The following is a 19,815-nucleotide window of genomic DNA, read 5'->3' as shown; positions in this document are numbered from 1 at the left end:
ACGGTCGTGACGGGAAAGCTTGGATATTGCAAATTATAAACTAAGTGGATACCGAAAATGCTTCCCCACTGACACCAGGAGCTAATAATGTTTGGTGGACGAGCGTTTTTGGACCGACAAGACAAGGATGACTTGGCCTTGCATCTATGCCCTCGTCTTGCACTTGAAACAGTGGCTTGGCGAATAAAGGTTCAATGGGCCTGAGTTGCCAACTGGTTCAAGTCCCAAGCGGCGAATTTCTACGCTAAAGGATTAAAGAAACCGGCGCAACGAACTTGCGAAATTACTTGGAGCTGAACGGCGATAATGTGGAGAAATGAGGTATTTAATTTTTTTGGAAAATGAAAACTTCGATAAAAGATTTGTGTAGCGAATATATTTCTTATAACCAAAAGGACCTAACTGAAGAAATAAACGTCGTATAATTGTGTTTATAATTATTACTAAGAAATTAAATTTTTGACGATGAAGATATCACATAAACTATGAAGGTATTTTAATGCTTGGTAGCTCTTGATAGTGAATAATTAATTTACACGGAATAGTAATTTTTATTTTAATTGAGCTAATATTCAAAATAGTTAGTCGAAAAAGAATCTCGAAGGTACCATTTTCTTCAGTGAAAATAAAATCAGTATCATTGGGCGAAACAATTATTTGTTAAGATCAAATTTCAGTTCTCCAGCTTGTTCCTTTAATTGAATCTTAACAAATGGTGTGCCATACATTAGCATATTTAACCTCAATTTTGACGTGTGTACATATAATTACCACTTTTGTGTTATGTATCTATTACTTGTCATGAAAATCATAACTTCTTTCATGACAGATGAGAAGTCATCTTCAGTATTTCAATCCTAAGCTTTGTTTACCGAACACCAATATTTTGGCACATTCATTAGTCTTCCTAAAGTGATGCACTCAATTAAATGTCGTCTCACCTCCTGATTTTACGGACCTCTGAGTTTGCTTTATCTATTTCCTGTTTTCTGCTTTTGCATATCATGGAAATGAGCAGTTAAATTTTCCTACATACTGCTCTAACAGTTACTCTTTCATTTCCTTACTGTTTCTTTTAATTTTACTTTTTTAATCTGGCAAGGATGGAATAATGAAGGGACTCTCTCGTCTTTTCAGAATAAATTAATTTATTTTAATTTTTCCCTTGCCATGGAATCTTTGACGTCCCACCAAAGGGTGGGACTTCACCTCTGAAAACTGTAGGCCCTGGAATGGCTAGAATTTTGTACTTTTTCACATTCCCTGAATCGTATTCATGCGCTTTAGTTCCCATTTCCTTAATCTAAATTCGGGTTCGAAGCTCGGCAAAGATGCTTGCGGGTAGAAGTGCTTCGATTGAAATTTGGTGCCATTGTGAAACGCTTATTTTAATCACTTGGTTTTTCATTTCAATCCACTGATAGTTGCTCTGTTTCTCCACCAGATCCTCTTCTGCACACTCAACACGCATAAGGTGGACATGTCGAAACTCCTCGGCGGGCAGATCGGCCTCGATGACTTCCTCTTCGTTCACCGGAAAGGTTAGACTCTCTCCACTCACTCAATCACTAACTCCCTCACTTTTGCAGCGGCGCCGAGAGGGAGGCTCACACACACACTCTCTCTCTCTCTATCCCGCTTCACCCCTGCACTGAACGTGTAGATTAATTCGCGATGATCAAACATGCATTCTGCTAAACCTAGGTTGATCTGGGTTCCATTACATTCAAGGTTTTAATAATAAGTGAATATTCTTTAAGAACAAGTGATACAAATGCCATAATAAAATATGGGAATATTGCTGGATTGCCGAAGAAATCGAAGGGCTGGTCACAAAGCGAATTTTGATGTGAAATACACGCATGATATAATCGATAGCCTATTTAATTTAGTATTACGAAAATATTTATTTTACCGAAACTAACTCCTGCTTTCCTTCCTAAAACCAACCTTGTATGTTTCGAAAAGTTTCGAAAATAATAGATTTATTTCAGGTATTGCTATTATGACTTTTCAAAGTACATCCATTGCGCGTGAACACACGGTTGGCAGCGGTTTTTCCACAACTCCCTGGTAGGAAAATCCCAGAAGGTCCTTAAGGGTCCGCGTGTAGGCATCTTTGGCGGCACTTAGGGTCCCGTGGTGATGTCTTTTGGAGGAGGATTTCACTTTTGGGAATAGGAAATAGTCCGCTGATGCCAAGTCGGGGTTTGGGGCATCGCCGCGATGCCAATGAAGAAGGTGTGCTCAAGTAGACACTCGGACTCTTCTGCTCTTGGTCGTCCGTCAAGACCTACGGGAGAACGAGTTTAGCGTAGATCTTTCTCATCACCAAATTTTCAGTAATAATGGTGTGTGCACTATCAACTTATCAATGCCGATCTGCGATCATGCGCACACTTAACCCGCGGTCTGAATTCAGCACTTCATGCAAAGCACGTCAGGAAATAAATTTATACAAGCTTTGTATGCGTATATAGTCTTTCAATACCTATTAAACACCTTTCAAATTGAGAGATAACCAAAGAATTAATTATTTATGCGCTGAGTAGAATTATAATTATTTTGTTTATGCGAAATATGAGCAATTTACTCATTTGATTCATTAACAAGCAGTCATAAAGAGGGAAGCAGTTATGAAGAGGGAAGGAGTGGATAGGGTGTAGGATCGGTGAAGAGGATAGCGGATGAATAACCGATTGAAGCGCTTTTCCACTTGATAAAATGTTTATTTTACGACCGCGTTTCGATGTATTACATCATCATCAGGTAACCAACTGAAGTTGTGTTCAAGCTTATATACATTCCGGAAGGGGCGGAGAGGTGGTAGTGGTAGGAAACGAGGGGGGGTTGAGAGGGGGGGAGGGGAAAGGGGGGGGGAGGCAAGGGAGACATTTACAAGAAATAGCGGAAACAGCGTATTGACCTTGTCAAAAAACACACACAGTATTAGTACATAGTCTTAGGGTGCGAAGTGGTGCTATTGGGTGGATGGCGGCAGTCTCCAATAAACCATCGATGGCCGGGACGAAACCAGTAGGCGGGCTGCGTTTGGAGGCCAAGGATTAGGCGCTTCTGGAAGGGTGGTGGTGGAATACCCCCACTTAACTCACAAACTGGGGGGGAGGAGGAGAGAGCACTCAAGGAAGGAGGCGGTTGGTCAAAGTTTACCAACGAAAGTTGATGGAAAGGAGGGGGGAGGAAGAAGTGAATTGCATGTCATTGAGAAGAGGGGGTTTCTTCTTAACTCGTTGGACAATTTCCAATTGTTCCAACGCGTCTAATTTTCTGCATTTATTTGACACATGAAGCACTTTTAATTTAAATTCACAGGTGTGGTTAGTCTCGAGTAAGTGTTTGGCGATCATAGATGATTTTATCAAGTGGAAAAGTGCTTCAATCAGTTATTCATTATGTTCAACTTCCACCACATCACGCCTGAAGCTACTCAATTTGAGGATAGCGGATGTTCCTGCAGGGAGTCATTTGATAGTGATGGGGGATTGCAAGGCGACGTATGCGAAGGAAGACATGGTGATGAGGTGGGGCACTACGGTTTAGGCACGAGCAATGACCACGGGAAGAGAAGATAGTTCTGCAGGAGACAATGTTTAATCATAACAAACTCTTGTTTTGAAAACCACAGCATGGCATAAGGGAGCTTGGAATATTCGAGAAGAATAAGGATTTCAGTGAAATAAATTATGATTAGGCACAGATTTAGCCTCAGGTTTAATTTGCAGTTTTCCTGGAGCGGATAGGATTCTGATAATAGTTTAATACTTATGAAATATTAAAGATTTAAATATATTAAATATGCCATACTTTAAACGATTAGAAGCGATCTACGATATTCCATGTAGAATGGCTGGTGGACTTCCGCCCCCTGCCACACGACCTTGCGACGGCTTGCGGGGAATTTTGTAGATGTAGAAGCATTTTTAGTATAAAAGCATTTAGAAGAAACAGGTTGATAAGGAAGTAGTATCGATAGCATGCAGAGGAACAGTTCAGTGAGGCTAGGTGGGCAGGTAGCGTAGGAAAAAACATGAACATATCAAAAAGGGATTTAAAAAAAGCAAACAATACTATAAGAGTATTAAGTATGAAAAAGATTCGGAAGACATTATATGGAGACGAGATGATTAGAAAGATAGACGCGAGAAGGAAATGGAAGAGTTTCAAAACAAGCGAGGTAGAAATAGTAAGAATCCAAAACAGCAGAATCAAACCAGTTTTACAAGATATATCATAAGCTAATACTTCTCTAAACAAAAAAGCACAAAGTTGCTTCAGTTAAAGGTTATAGAAGGCGGTAGGGCAGGCTCGGTTGGGTCAAACCGGCTATCGGGAGCGAGCACAGAACACGTCTACTCTCGTTGAGGGTCAGGGGGAGAATGATCTCCTGCGCCGAAATCGCGTTGGAGTTAATTGGATTCGCCTCTCCAGGCTCCAAAAGAGTCGACGATTCATCATCTTCCCCCCATGTGTTTGCAAAGGCAGTTTTTCGGAAGATATAGAGCGGTAGTTGCTACGTTCCTTTTTCTCCTTCCCCGGCTTTGGAATTGGTATCTTGACAGTTTCCCGCCACAGGTCCGGAAGCTATTTCATCCCTCGGTTAGGTAGGAGCAGCTGGAACATTTGGGGATATTTTTCAACAATTTTTTACGGACACTATCGGCGCCAGGGCTTGTTTATTTCAACAAGGCTATGGCAGATCATAGGTCCCTCAGTGTAAATGGTTGTTTTAAAAATGAGCGGAGAACCTTTTTCGAGGATCGACGAACTCTCTCTCTCGGCTACCACGAAAAATGAGTGGTGATTTGAGCTGCTGCTGGTGAAATCATAAAACTTCCCAAAGGCTTCGCTATTGTCCCACCAGAGATACAAGATGAGTGGTGCAGACCCTCCATTTAATTGATTTTAGCCCAGGGCTGGGCAATTGGCGTTTGTGGGTTACTGCGATGTCATATGCGAACCGAAGCATGGTAAGTCCTTTGCCATTCACTCCTTTGATGGCGTGCTCTTGTACCCTTCGGTATAAGTTTAATAGAGTTCGCATCCTTGTCTTACTCCTTGTTTATTTTGGCTTTTAGCTTCTTTCCGTGTTTTATTTACATGGTTTTTACCTGATTGTTGTGGAGGTGATGGGTAATTCTTGTCACCCTAGTCCAGTCCATTATTGCATCTTGTTCCATCCGACGTTGGCGAAGGCGTTCAAGTTCACCAATGCCATGTACACTGCGAGGGTAATCGAAAAATCTATTATTTTCGAAACTTTTCCCGATACTTTTCATAGAAGGCACGTATGTGATAGTAAAAGAATTCCCATTTTTTTGGCGAACAGCTTAATTATACTAGATCGGAATTTGGGAATTCATAGGCAGCTGCAGTTACTCTTGATTTGGGAACCTGTAGACTTGTCAATTGGTGTGTTTTCGCGGACAGTGGAGATTTCACGATACCATTAGTTAGGACCCCTTAATGCATTGATAGTACGTAGGGAGGATTGCGAGCGAACGGAGTCGGGTGAGGTGAGGTGGAAGCAAGAAGAATAACAGGCGGTGGGTGGAGGGAGGATTATCGTGGATGTCCAGAGCGGTGAATTAGTCAGAAGTGAGAATTGGTTTCTTTTCAGGAGTCAGGGGAGTTATTTCATGACTCCTCCGACACCTGAAATCATGGAATCATTTCATTTAATTAAAAATTTTCTTTTCAGTGGGAAGGTAAAACCGTCTAGCGAGACACATTGCGCCGGGCGAGCCACTTGCGTTGCTTATGGCCCTGCGAAGGCCCGTGAGGCGCAGAGTTTTATGGCCCTGCGAAGGCCAAACGCAAAACTTCGCGCATTTGAGTCACGTCTTCGTCGGTTCTGGTCGTTGTTGGGCGTCCAGAACGGGGTTCGTCGGCGACCTCCTCCCGACCTTCCTCGAACGCCTTGTGCCACCTTCCGGACCGGATCTTGAAATGCAGTCTTCCTCGAAGGCCTCTTGAAGTATCTGAAATGTTCCGGTTGCATTCTTTCTAAGCTGCAGGCAAAACTTAATGGCGTATCGCTGTTCAAGCGAACGAGTCATCGCGCCGTGTTACAGAGTCGAAACACACACTTCACGCGGAGGCACGTCTTTCCGCTCAGACTCCTTGGAGCAAACTGGTGACCGGCTAAGTTTAAAGGGCAGATCCCCGACCACAAAAATTGGGACCGGTTTTACTGCGCTGCCATGGATAGTCGCGTCAAAATAAAGTCGTGCGCAATACTTTCATAATAGACCATGTATATATGTCAACGTTTGTTCAATCCGATGTAAAGGCCGAAGTACTGTTTCCGGATTTAGGCGAAAGAAATAATTAGATAAAAACTATTCACTTATATGCCAATTCAGCGTTTTTAATAGACACCGTTTGGGATACCTGTTTGAAAGCTGAGAAAAGTATATATAAGGAGTATGTAAGGGGCGCATATTCAAGAGGGGGGACCGAGGGAATAGCTGAATGGAAACTTCTTTTATGATATTCGAATCGTAAAAATTGTAAAAGACATCCTTCATAGATTTTTGAATGAAAGTTGATTATATAGAGATTAAGTTTCATTTAATCTTTTTGGACGATTGTGTCCGTAAAAATAATGATTTCTAGCAGATGAAATAACTTCTTCGCAGCCACTTTGATGTCTGGGAGTCTGTTTACTGAGCCACGGCCAGAGTACTGGCTAAACACTTCAGTTCATCAATGCAAGAGCTGATCTCGAGGCTCTGTTCCGAACTCAATTTCTCTTTCTCTCTCCCTCCCTCTCTCTCCTTCTCTCTCCCTCTCTCTCTGCTCCGGTTCTAGTGGTTGAACAGAATGTTCACAGAAGAGTCCTTGCACAATTGCAAAATGAAGAAACCCGAGGGTTGTGCTTTGAACGTCATTGAAGCTGTAATGTTTCCCATTCAATGATAATTATGCAAAATCATAAATCGCTGGTTAATTGTCTTTGGCTTTAACTTTAAATTTACTCGTGTGCTAATGGTATCTGATTTTTATGTGGAAATTAGGGATTACAACCCATACTTTTAAGGGTGTAATGAAACAAACCTTGAACTATTTGACCGAATAATTCTTCCTTTTTTATTTTTCCCAGGTATCTTTTCACTGCGATCAATCTATTTAGTTTCTATTATTTCCTCATTCTTTCCAGCTACATTGATATGAAGGTTGTTTTCATTTAACACTTTGAGAAGTTTAATAAGCATTTACAAAATGAATTACCGAATTTACGAAAGGCAGGGCATTTAGGTATCTCTCTTTATATGCGCCCATTTAATTGATTGAGCTTGTACAGTTCACTTTCGGCACGATGAACACTAATGAAATACATGTTTTATGAAATGTACAAAGTACCTCATCGCGCACTCAGATGTTCATTTGTGGTCCATTCACTTTTTTGTTTATCAGTATTGGATACTGCAAATTTCCAGAAGTCTCACAAGTCCCTTAACTATTTGATGATTAGATTGGCTAGCCTAAGTCAGTCCTATGAAGAATTATAATTTATGCAATACTGGACGAGATTATGCACTGCTAAGTTATGCAGACGGATTCCACAAACTAAAATACATAAATGAGTTTATATCAACTGATATAGTTGCATCGTAGTGCTAAGCTACCGGTAGGAAAGTTTCAATTGCCATCGTTATTTCATAGTACCGCGTGCAAAAGGTGGTGGCATGGCGCAGAAGTGAAACAAATCGCGGAAGTTTTACTATCGCATTCAAGAGCTACAATGGGATCGGGAGTCGAGGCAAGATGGACTCAAAAGTTTTAGAGACAAAAATTGGGTTCATAATTAAGTACCAGAAAATATGCGCGAAAAAAGTCATGGAAAAACAGGCACCAAGAATAGTGCACATTTGGGAAAGCAATGCGGCGATGAAAGGCAACACAGATTTGAGAGGTAGTGGCCCGCCATGCACATATGGCGTTGCAATCGGAGTCTTGGTTTTCAGAGAATGACTTTTATTTATTCGTCTTATTCCTACCGCATGAAATGAATTTTAAATTGCCTCCACACACACGTACGTAATACCCTCTTCACACATGTATACAATAAAGACGTATACAGGTCTGATATTCATATAAATATATGACACAGGTCTGATATACATACAGTTTTCCAGAGGGAATCGATACTAACCGCGTACATTGTAAACATATTAAGTTTGAATGCAGCACACGGAGGTTTGGAGTTATTCCCATTTATTTTATTCAAATACTCCATGAATGGAAAATGTAATAAGTTAACAGCAAACGACGTAGTGCCTCGTATTGGACGAGAGATGCACAGTTATATTCATTGGAAACAATTTGAATTTCGTCTTTGTCGTTAAATTATGGAGAATTCGTCGTGAGTAACTAAGAGTGAGCGCACTCCCTCGTAGTGGAGCGACTCCTATTGCACAGAAAGTAGACACAGGAAATAATATTTTGTCCATTCGGAGAACATGAACATTTTTTTGGTTAATAAGCAACATCTTTGCAACTCTGATATGATATTCTTAGTATTGGGAATGTGTGGTAAAATGGCAGTATGTTGGGGCCGTTCGAGTATGTATTTGAATTTACAAACGGCAAAGGTTTGGCACGCATTTAGGATTATAAACAAAAGGATGAAAAAGAGAGTAAAGAATTACTTGGGAGAAAATCAGCTTGGATTTCGGAAGATGGGCACGCGTGATGTCATAGAAGTAGAGAGGTTGGTGTGACCTTCCTTGACCATCCGCAAATCTGTTTGATTTGTGAAACTTTAGTATGCATTCATCGAGAATTTGGTGATTCATACGGGAGCATGAAGGTAGATGATTGAGGCGTGGGTGTAGGGAAGAGTGTATTTAAATAATTGAAGGAGAAGAAAAAACAAAAGATGTAGCCCTGACATTGGCAGGGGCGTTAATGGATGGAGGCGGGAAGAAGAGGCACTGAGAGGCAATGGAATGCTAAAGACGGCACCAACACAGGGAATGGTTTATGTAATTATAACAAGTAATCAAAGGAGGAAGGAAGCATGCGGAGTTGAGGAAGAATTATTGTAATTAGATTGTGTTGTATTATGGTGCTCAAGGGTGTATTTTGTTGTTTTAGTTATGGTTCATTAGTGCTCCAGGGACGGATTGATGTATCGCAGCATTCCATTTTTGCCCATATTGCAACTACAGTCGTTACCCGGGTTTAAGCGCGGAAATGTTCGCCTTTTAATGGCGTTCATTGGGAAAATGAAAATTTTCCCCGCAGAACAAAGTCATTATAGATCACTTATCAGAATATGATTTATTGGCTGATCGTCTGTTATTTAAGCAATAATTGAGCGAATAGATATAATATTTACTTCTGTTAACTCTTTTTGGCGTCCTGAACCCATTTCCGAAAAACTATTTCATAGAAAAGGCGAACTTGCTCAAGATTGGTCTCGTGTGGTACATCGTTGTTTCCTGCTCAGCATTTATTAGATTCATTATCGCTTACGTATTTATGGCAGTGGAATGAATTGTAACTTTATACAGTTTGATTAGGAGTTGGAGCTAGATCTGCAATGTTTTCATGAATCGCCGCCAGGACGCGAGGTTTTTGATAATTTTCAAAGGAAATAATGGAGATGTTTCAATAATGGAGCGTTTCCTATCCGGTGTTGCTATTGAACTCCATTGAGATATCAGGAGTACCCTTCGGAACATAGGAACTCAAAATTCGTCTGTTCCGGAAGCACAGTCTCCACGCAGCTCCAAGCACCATATCGAAACACGGCTTCACATTCCAATATTCCGGGTGGCATTATGCCTTGATATCGGTGCATCGAACGGCCATCATTCCACTCGGTGGACACATTGGTCGTTACCCGGACAGGATTTCTTTTATTTATCATGGCACGTTTGGTTTCACACGCCAAAGGCTTTCCCCTTTATTCTTTTAAAATATGTGCGCAAACGCATGGGTTGTGTTGGCGCGCCCAGCGGCGGCGACTCCCCGCCTAGCGCTTGAGGTGCTTCCCGGGGGGAGGGCGGGTGAGGGGGCGTTGCCGCCGGCACCCTTGAGGGGAGGTGGGGGTCTGGCCGAAACGGCGGTCGTGTTTGGAATCAACTTCTCTTGCACGCGAAGATCGCGCCGCTGAAATATTTTCCATATGCACTCCATTGAAGTCATTCGAAAGCGATCATCCATTCGGCGTCCAGCATCTTCAGCTTGGAATGACAGATCGGGCGAAAAAATGTCATTCTTGGTGATGGTGTCTCCGATTTAAATATTTTGTGCGCCACTGAAATCCTGTTTTTCTCTTGGGAACGCACCTTGGGACGAGAAGCACCAACTTTCAACGTGCGCAGCAGATAAACCGCGCTCCATTGTTTCTCAGGTCGCGCGAAAGAGATCGAGATGACCAAGTCGGAGGACGCCCTGGGCTTGACCATCACGGACAACGGTGCGGGCTACGCCTTCATCAAGCGGATCCGGGAGGGCAGCCTCATCCACGCCGCCAAATACATCGAGGTGAGTGGGCGGGGCCGCCGGAGCCGAGGCGAAACCTCCCCCGCGCGCTCGCTTGCCCCGGCCGTTGGGACGGCCCGCCCGCCGCCCGCCGGCTTGCCTCCTATCCCCCGATGCCGGAGGCCGGCTGGGGCATCGTGGGAAAGGGGGAGGGGCCCTCGGCTCCCGAGTGGTCCCCAGTCTCGCGAAAAGATGAACTCGGAGAAGGGCCAACAGGATTACCCTTATTTCGTTAACATCTTGCGAAAATAAGGAACTGTCTCCGCGAATCTCTTTGACAATTTCCCTTGAGAGTGATGGGAATATTTCATAAAATCTATTGATCGGAGCAGTTAACAAACCTTTGTTCATTTTTCGTTCCTGTTCAAAATGATGATTGGTTGAACTTGCGGTTCTAGGTTTGGATGGAACGCTGTGAAAATGCCAGTTTGACCAATCATTTCCCTCCGAAGTGGTCGAGCCACGGTAATTCCCTTCACCGTATAGACGCCATTAGGATATTTGGGTCTGTGCGGGACAAAAATGAGGAGGAGGAAGTTATAGCAGAGGAAAGCATCTCAATTGGGACTTTGAAATGACCTGATTGCCAAAATGTGTAAAGCAGCTCTCTGTGATGGAGCTCCAGGGCTCATCACGTGAGGTGCCGCCACCTTTTCCGCATTTACACGTAAACCTTAATTTGTAAAATGAATAAAATGCTTGATGTTTTCAGAATTGAACGACCTAGCATGTTTCTCTCCTATTGCTTTATCTTGTGAAATCTTGAGTTTGCAGTGCAAATACAATTTACGTATGTGCCAAGAAAATATTTTCGCGTGCACTTTTGCAATTTTCCCTTATTTTTCCATTGTTGACTTGCAGTATACGTTTCATAATATTTTTCTATTGATATGTGCTTGTCTATATTGTCAATAGCTCTAAGAGAGAACAAATCACTTATTCACGACTTTTCGCAACTTGTGTGGGAAGGAATAATTTCTGCTATTTATTGCAGAATTTGCAAGCATATTTATAATTTTAACATATTTTAGTGATGGCGGCATATTTTTGGTAAACTTTGTATTATATTAAATACATTAATATAAATGCTTTCGTTTAAAGTGATTGAGCGTTTTGACATTAATACCCATTGTTATTTAACGGAAATTGTTTGAAATAATAATACAAAGCAGACAAAAATAATAAGTATAAAAAGTACTTTGATAATAAATCAAACGGTATTCCATAAAAAACTACGTATTACTGTAACTAAAATAGCGCAAAAGATATTTTGATACATTTTTTCGTTTTTATTTGTTTTCTAACGGTTAAGGAGATTTTGGATGGACTCAGCCAAGACAACGACATATTCCCTTGTTTCTTTTAACGAGAAGCAAAACCTCAAAGCGGGGCGATATAGTGAGCCTCTCTGCACTCCACACTCTTCTTTCATTCTTCAGTACTCATTCCTTTATTCCTCATTCCACATTCTTCATTCCTCCATCCATTCTTCCTCCCGTCCAACATCCCTATCCTGTTCCTGCCCTTTCCTCGTTTGCCTAACATTCTCACCTCTATCACAGTCTTCGACATCCCAATAGGATTTCTCCCAATAAACTCCACTCGCCGCCCACCATACCAAGTACTTCCTCATTTGTTTTCTTCTCTGTCCATTTCACCTTCTCCATTCTTCTCCACACCCACATTTCGAAAGCCTCCAATCTACGTCTCTCCTCCTGCTTCAATGACCACGTTTCCGCGCCGTACATAGCTACGCTCCATATCAAAGTTTTTACGACTCTTTTCTTAATATCCTTACTCAAAGTCCCTGTCATCAACTCCCTCCTCCTTGTGATAGCCTCTTTGCCTAGCGCAATTCTTCTCCTTACGTCCCTACTACTTTAACCGCGATGGCCCAAAACACTTCCGAGATACGTTAACTGTTCTACCTGCTCTAGTTAATGAACTGCTGACTGAATATTTTACCTAGCTTGTCTCTCTCTCTCTCTCAAAAACCAAATTACCATTCTTTTAATTACATTTACTCTCATCCCATACCTATCCCACTGGCCGTTTAAAGCACTCAGCAATACTTGCAACCCCTTGGCTGACTAATGAATTGGAGCTTGGTCATCAGCGAACCTAACTGATTTTACGAATTCCCCGCCCACTTCCATTCCTACCTCCAGTTCTTCCCATGCCTCTTTAATCATTTCCTCCACATATAGGTTGAACAGCAACAGTGATAATGGGCAACCCTGCCTTACACCTCTTCCTAACATTGCCCATCCGGACTCCCCATTCCCCACTAACACCTGAGCAGCCTGACACATATGCAGGTTGCTATTAACTCTACTATCCCTCCTATTTACTCTTAGTTTCTGCAATCCATTCACTAATTCTACCCTATTCACTTAATTGTTCACTTTTTCGAAATCTGCCAAATATTCAAAGTCTTCCTTATTTTATTCTAGAAATATACATCCTGAATACGCTTATTTCGCCTTATTTGTTTCTCACCTCAGTTTATTAATAAATTCTTTAAACTTCTAACTAACTGTGTTTGAATTCTACCGGTCTAGTGTTATGATTCGCACTGCAATGTTCTTGTGTTCCTCGGAAGTTACCGCTTTCACTTTTAAGTTTGTAGCTTTCGGGGTCCCTTTTTAGAAGATTTCCCATTTCTCTATAATTATTCTAATCTACCTCGCTCATAATATTGTCTACAGCCTAATTATACGTATTTCTAATTGCCCCATTTAATGATTTTTCTTCCATCTCATCAGAATCGTTCCCTGTTTTATCCTTTGGAATCTGACGTTTGAGTTATTTGATGCTAAAATATGACCCGCTTCCGGGAAAACTCGGATTCATCACGCTGTTCCTAAATCTATGCCTAACCATATTACAGTTTTACTTATCTCTTACTGGATGCTTGTGTATTTTTCATGGATACTTCTATTTTTAGCGGCTAAACCAAGTAGCCGTGAATATTAAGCCCAGTCTCCTGTGGAACTCCATGTCTTCTTCCCCACCGTGATTCCTTGTTCCTAAACCGTAGTCTCCCACCTCATCACCATCTTTTCTTTCCGTCTTACCATCTTTTCTTACCGTCGCGTGCCCCCATTACTATCAGAAAATTTCCTTTCTAGTTCATCCACATTTAATTCCTCTAATTAATCATATTCTCTGTCGACAATTTCCTCCGTATGATTGCTCGCTGGCATATAGACCAAGTTGACCAAGTTCGTGTGTCAAGCTTTTACTTCTAGTAATATTCCATCAGTTCCTTGCTCTCCCTTAGCTGCGCTTCTTTCTACCTTTTTTCCGAGAAACTCCATAACTATCACTCCAGTAATCCCCACTATCATTCCGTCTCGCCTTCCACAGCCCTTAAACATATGTTTCCTCTCTTTTCATCCTCCGCTTTACATACATATATATACTCTAATTTCCATGCCCTCAACATTTTCCAGCATTCTAGGTTCCTATTCTAACTAATACGGTACTATTCAGGCTCAAATGACCTCTGCTGTCGGTCACCTCCCCTAATAACTACTGCTAAGCTGTCTCCTTCTCATGAATCTTCTGTCCTGCTACTATTACTTTCATTTTGCTAGGCTTTCGGGAGTTGACGACCGCGGAAGCCTCGCCTCTCCCGCTGCCGGGCACGAACACGGCCGATTGGGCCGAGTCCCGTTGTTGCCAGGACTAACATTCCGTTTGGTGTTCAACATTATGTTTTTAGGAATGATAACTGAGGCGGTTTCCCGTTTCCTTCTTCAATAATGTTTTTAACGTGACACCATCACTCATTGGCCGCCCCACTGGGGTCAGACGCCATTGCAGCCGCCTCACTGAGGAACGGACGCTACGTGGACTACCTTTCGTCTGGCTCCTAACTTTCGACCTACTTGGCATGGGTGACCCGACCCTACCAGGACCAATTAATTTCGCTCCCGCCAGTACGGCTCTAAGGGTCATCAGTAAGTCCTTCCACCTCTTCGAGGTTCATGAGGTGGGAATCGCCAGATATTGCAGTCAAACACGCAATGGCGTAATTGAAAGGACCATCCACGAAGATGAATCGCGTTCCTCTTCATGATGTGATTGGTCGCTTTCTCATTGGCTTCCTCTGGCCGAGTGCTGGGGCATTCCAGTTCTTCTCCTCCCCCTTTCGTCCTGCCCCCCCGACGGTTCAAAAGGTTCGAAGGAATATTTTCCCTCGCGCATTGCTTGACGCTTGAAAACATTAATCGGATTTATTCAAACGGATATGTGATGAATTGCATATTATCAGCCAGCGTGGCGTTCGAGAGTGTCCGATTGATGGAGGTCCCTTTCGGCAGGTGGGCGATCACATCGAGAGGATCGACGAGGTGAACCTGGTGGGCAAGCGTCACTTCGAGGTGGCCAAGATGCTCAAGGACATCCCCAAAGGAGCGGTCTTCACCATGAGACTCGTGGAACCTCTCAAGGCGGGCTTTGGTGAGTCAAGGGCCATCCAACCCGAGAAACACAATCGGAGAGAGCGAAGCGAAGGATAGTACTGCCGCCTGAAGTGCGCGTCTCAAGCCACAGAGGGCTGTCTTCCCGAGTCGCCACCATTCTCCCTCTCTCTCTCCCTCTCGCCCGGCTAAAGAACAACAAACAGTGCTTGTAACATGTAATGCCTCAGTATACATAATAGTGCTACTTTCCACTTCTTTGAGCGAAAGAAGAAATTAAAGTGAAAGATTATAAACGTAAATGTACAATTCAATTACATATATACAAATATGGTCATCCGCGCCTAAGCTAGATATACGAGTATTTGATTTTACTTACAGATATTTTGAGGCATGGAATCACAATTTGAAGAAACACTTGAGAGTACATATCTACGTCATTTGAGACCCAATCGGGATACAAATATGCGATTTTTTAACTGATTGTCGCTCAAAAAACTGAAAATGTAATAATTTATCAAAAGTATATAAATACTTGACGACCGGGAAAATGTTTCACTCATATATAATTTTGGATTTCGAATTTTCAGTGATTTCAGACGTTGAAATAGGCGTTGAGAGCTTGGGAGCACTAGAGATAAAGTTCCAAAGTTCAATACAGGGCATGGAACGAGGAGCTTAAAAACTAAGTATTATAAATGAAATTATGTAAAAATGCATTATTAATATTATTATTGGTAATGAACCGGTTGTGACAAACTTTTATTTATCTCCTTCAATTTCAAATTGTTTACTTATCTTTCAAACATTTTGAAACATCAAATTATGGGACAAACCCACTTTATTGCCTGCAACCCTTTTGAGCGTAGCATTTTGGAATTTAATTTGTATTTTCAATTCTTAGTTTGTGATTTTGACTATGATTTTTTTTATTGCGTTAATGAATGAAATATGCCATTTTGTTCACAGGAATATTATTTCTACTGGTGGACCGTTGGACGGTTTAAATGTGCATAATCTGTAACATTTTCAGTTGCAGAATATTGAGTAGATTTTGTTTTTTTTTAGTTATAACATTTTCTGGTTCAGTATAATCCTTTTTATATTGGTTACTGCACATGATCTCCATACAATTGAGCCATATCCCAAAAGATTCAAATACATTATGGTACATCACTATCAATACATCAATTATGACTATGACCTTAATATAGTAGAACTGATACATTACTCCCGAGTTTATTTTTCGACTTAGTGAAAAAATAATTTAACTTTTCAACAATACTTTGCTTTTCTACAATAATTACTAATAAAATAATGGTGCTCTTAATAATTAGTGAGTGAAGGATTACATAAATGACGGGGAACTTGGAGTCGTGTCGATATCTCGCCGTTTCCTGGCGTAGGAGGCACAAACAAAGAAAGCAGGTCTCATCGCCAACCGGACACAGGCCCTCAGCTTCCTATGGAGTCCTGAGGTGTCTGGCGAGAATATATCTTAGCCGCTTAGGATATTCCTGTTTCCGACGTAGGTCTACACCTTCCGATGCATCAATTGGAACATCAACGTATCGCAGAACTTCGATAGGGGCACGATGAAGATGGTGATACCATCAAAGTCTTTACCCCAAGTCTGCCATCGTCATGACTATCTCCCTCGCAATCCTGGTGGAACACCCCTAGTGGTCCTCGAGTCTTTTGACGACAGAGTAGCCATGAGCACACCATGCCGAGTGTTCGATGCCCCTCGTGAAAGAGCAGGAGAGTGTCGGCGTCAGTATTCCACGTTGGCGGTACCGGTTGAGATTTGCATAACTCCTCACTCCCGGAGAAGTCACGAGCGACAGTTCCATCTCGTCGCCAAGGAACACGTTCTCCACCTCGAGATAAAAGTAGCCGAACGAAAGATCTTGCTCAAGAAGCACGCTGATAAACCCACGCGAGGAAGTTTCACTCCAAGCTGAGAAACGCTTCGGTTATCGAAGGAGCTTGCCTTTCCGCGAGTATGCAATCTGAAACGGGGGTTATGCCCAAGTGTGCCAATATGGTGTCGTAAGCACGCTCGTGTACCGCCAACTCCTTTTCTGGACGAACGTGGTGAGCACTAAATACAGTGTGTACCGGGCTGAGTCGGAAATGCTGAGTCATGTCCTGTCCAGGTGCGACTATCTTGTAACATACGCGCACAAACAACGCCATAACCCCTCCCTGCAAGTGTTGCGTCGTCACCGTTTTATAGAAAAAATGTCCGTCGATTTCTCTGCGTTCCAAAATGATGGAGCGATATAGTTATTTCGCTAGGTACGGTACAACATGTGTGTTATTATAGCTATTTCATTGAATTCCTAGCTTTTCCTCGCCAATGTCGTACAACCTTGCCAGTCACCCTCCTCTCGGAGCGGTCCATTGGGCGCCCACCTTGGCTCCGTAGGACCCGCGCTGGGTGTCACTCCATTGATATCATTTCCCTGTCACCACTTCGATCATGTTTCGAATCTTTTGGGGAGCCACCCTGACCAGAGAAAACAAGGGTTCCAAATGCCCCGTGAAGCGATCAATCCGAAGTAAGATGGCGAGGGGCGCAATGCATTGCTATTTACGGACGAACGGGTCCTGAGACAAAGTGTGTACCAAGAGCGCACCTGAGCATGAAAGTTGCTGTCAAAAGAAGGTGCACTTCCCTCCCCTAAATAGCCGGGCTGGAAGGGGTGGGTGTAGGAAGACCTTACTGTAAGAACTAAGCAGTTCGTTGCGCAGAAGGAAGGAGATGAGATCGGTGAGCCCGGAAAGCATTAAGGGAATCAATACCGTGGCTATAATGGAGAACAGCGTCATCAATGTATCGGGTTTATTAGAGTGGTGTGTGGGTTTGGCCTGAAAGGAAAGTTCGTTCTAAGTTACCTATACAGAATAAACTGGGGCGAAAATGGAACCACAGGAGCAACTTTGGTCTGAAGGTCGAAATTTCGTTTGAAGAGGAAAGCTTTTTCTGTCAATACAATATTTGAAATTTTAAGCAGAAACCGTGTGTAAGGGACAGTGTGTCGTGGGAAAAGAGAGGGTGGTGTAGGGCGGCTGAACCTTGATTATGTGAGCTTGATGGGTACTTAGAGTGAGGTGGCGTCTCTAGTAGTCGTGGACATGTTTGAGTGGCCTTCGTCAGGTCCGAATGAAAGCATGAAGGCATCACTTTGAAACGAGGTTTGGTTCGCATCTTCATTAAGAATGGTATAGGCAGTTGTGGCAATGAGTTGGCACGAGCCACTCGCCCTATTGCGTTGGGTGGGGCGATCACCACTGCCGAGGAACCCTGGGCTGCAGTGGTGATTGTAATGTTGGCATAGGAGCGCAGGAATTCAAGAGCCTTCCTTTCATTTGCGGTCCTGTTCAAAGGATTCAATGACGAACTTTTGAGAAATTAAGTGGAGAAGAAGGTTAACGAAGACTCCTGTTGGTTTGTTTGGAGGGATACGTTTCGACTCACGGGAGGAGGGAAATTGGACGGAATTCGGCGAGGGCGGCGTTGGATGGGGCGTGGCTGGATGAGCTACGAATGCCATTTCGGAAAAGATGCCAACGTAAAGTCCTACATCAATTCAAGACATCGGCAAGGACGTCAACGAGTCGGATATTTGGCGAAGGGGAGGCAGAGCCCCTCTCCAAAGGGAGCAGCAATCTCATATGGGTGACTGTTGAGAGAGGAGAGCACTTGGTGATGGGGCGGGGACGGAGGTCTCGTGGAGCAAAACCGGGAGGCTGTGTTGTGGCGCCGGGAGACGGTCGGGAGGGCGAAGGTGCAGTGGTTTAGGCTCTGCCGGAGTCCCTCGAGGGAGAGACCAGCATGGAAAAGAAGGAAGTGCATGTAGGGCGAGGATAATTGAACTCGCAGTGGACTTCTGCTGATGGCATCTTCGTGCCGAAACGGCTATTATTTCAATGTTGGAATCGGATGTTTGGCAGCGAAGGTGATTTTAGTGATGATGACATTAAGTACATGATCTTTGAGAATGGCGGTACATATTCCTATCTCTTACATAGGGAGTCCCCATATCTCGCCCGTCTGAACATCGACGGGCGAGATAAAGGAACCTTTCAATGGACGAGATCCGTGGACTTCGATAAATGATGGTGTGGACGCTTGGATATGAGTGGGAGTGCCAGATAATGGTATTTTGATAATTGGGAACGATACGATAGGAGATAAGGAGGAGGAGGTGAGGAATTGTAGGACGCGAGCTGTGTTTGCGCCGTGCGTGGCTTGAATCGCTCGCATTGAAGCCACGTATAAAAAGAGAAGTTTCGGGCGTGATCTGGTGGAATATCATGATTAATTAAAAATTGGTAATTTTCCACAAAATAAAATTTATAAATGCGACCGGTTTCAATGTAACTACATCATCGTCAGGTAAGAGTCAACACTCCGAGTCCAGTATATATGCTGGAAAGCAAGTGAGGGGAGGGTAGTGGGGAAGAGGGGGGAAGAGGAAGGAAAAGTGAAATTGAAAATACGTGTAGAAAACCATGGACTATACCTTGCACCTTCCATCACTACCGAGTCTACTGCTGAAATAGCGAAACTTCCACTCCAGTGTGCGTCTGCCTACTCCTACTTGGAAAGCCCTTCATAAAATGCAGGCATTGACTTAGTTTTAATCTTATTTGTCTGGATATTGTGCTTCGTCATCCCCTCCTCCATCTTGTCCAGCACTCTTTCAGGTCTCCTTCGTCCTCTGCCACTGTGACTCTCTCGCCACCCAATCGGAGCATTCTTAGCCTTTCTCCTTGAATTCTTACACCACCCCTTATTTATTCCTCGGTCTCATTAATGGCCTTCCTTTTTGAAAATTTTCGCGGGATAAGACCTTAGGAGGGA

General features: G+C 43.0%; 1 protein-coding gene across 1 annotated transcript in view; it reads left to right on the top strand.

Moving 5' to 3' along the window:
• kermit (PDZ domain-containing protein GIPC-like protein kermit) overlaps positions 1-19,815 on the top strand; it is an 82,269-nt gene that overhangs the window by 38,762 nt on the left and 23,692 nt on the right. The window contains exons 2-4 of the mRNA XM_071589357.1: positions 1,445-1,541; positions 10,385-10,518; positions 14,844-14,982. Of these exons, the coding sequence (XP_071445458.1) occupies positions 1,445-1,541; positions 10,385-10,518; positions 14,844-14,982 (370 nt within the window). The remainder of the gene's footprint in view (positions 1-1,444; positions 1,542-10,384; positions 10,519-14,843; positions 14,983-19,815) is intronic.

Source organism: Hetaerina americana, unplaced genomic scaffold (assembly GCF_022747635.1).
Source record: "Hetaerina americana unplaced genomic scaffold, ioHetAmer1.1.p SCAF_37, whole genome shotgun sequence".
NCBI lineage: Eukaryota > Metazoa > Arthropoda > Insecta > Odonata > Calopterygidae > Hetaerina > Hetaerina americana.
This window is presented reverse-complemented; position numbering and strand designations above follow the sequence as displayed.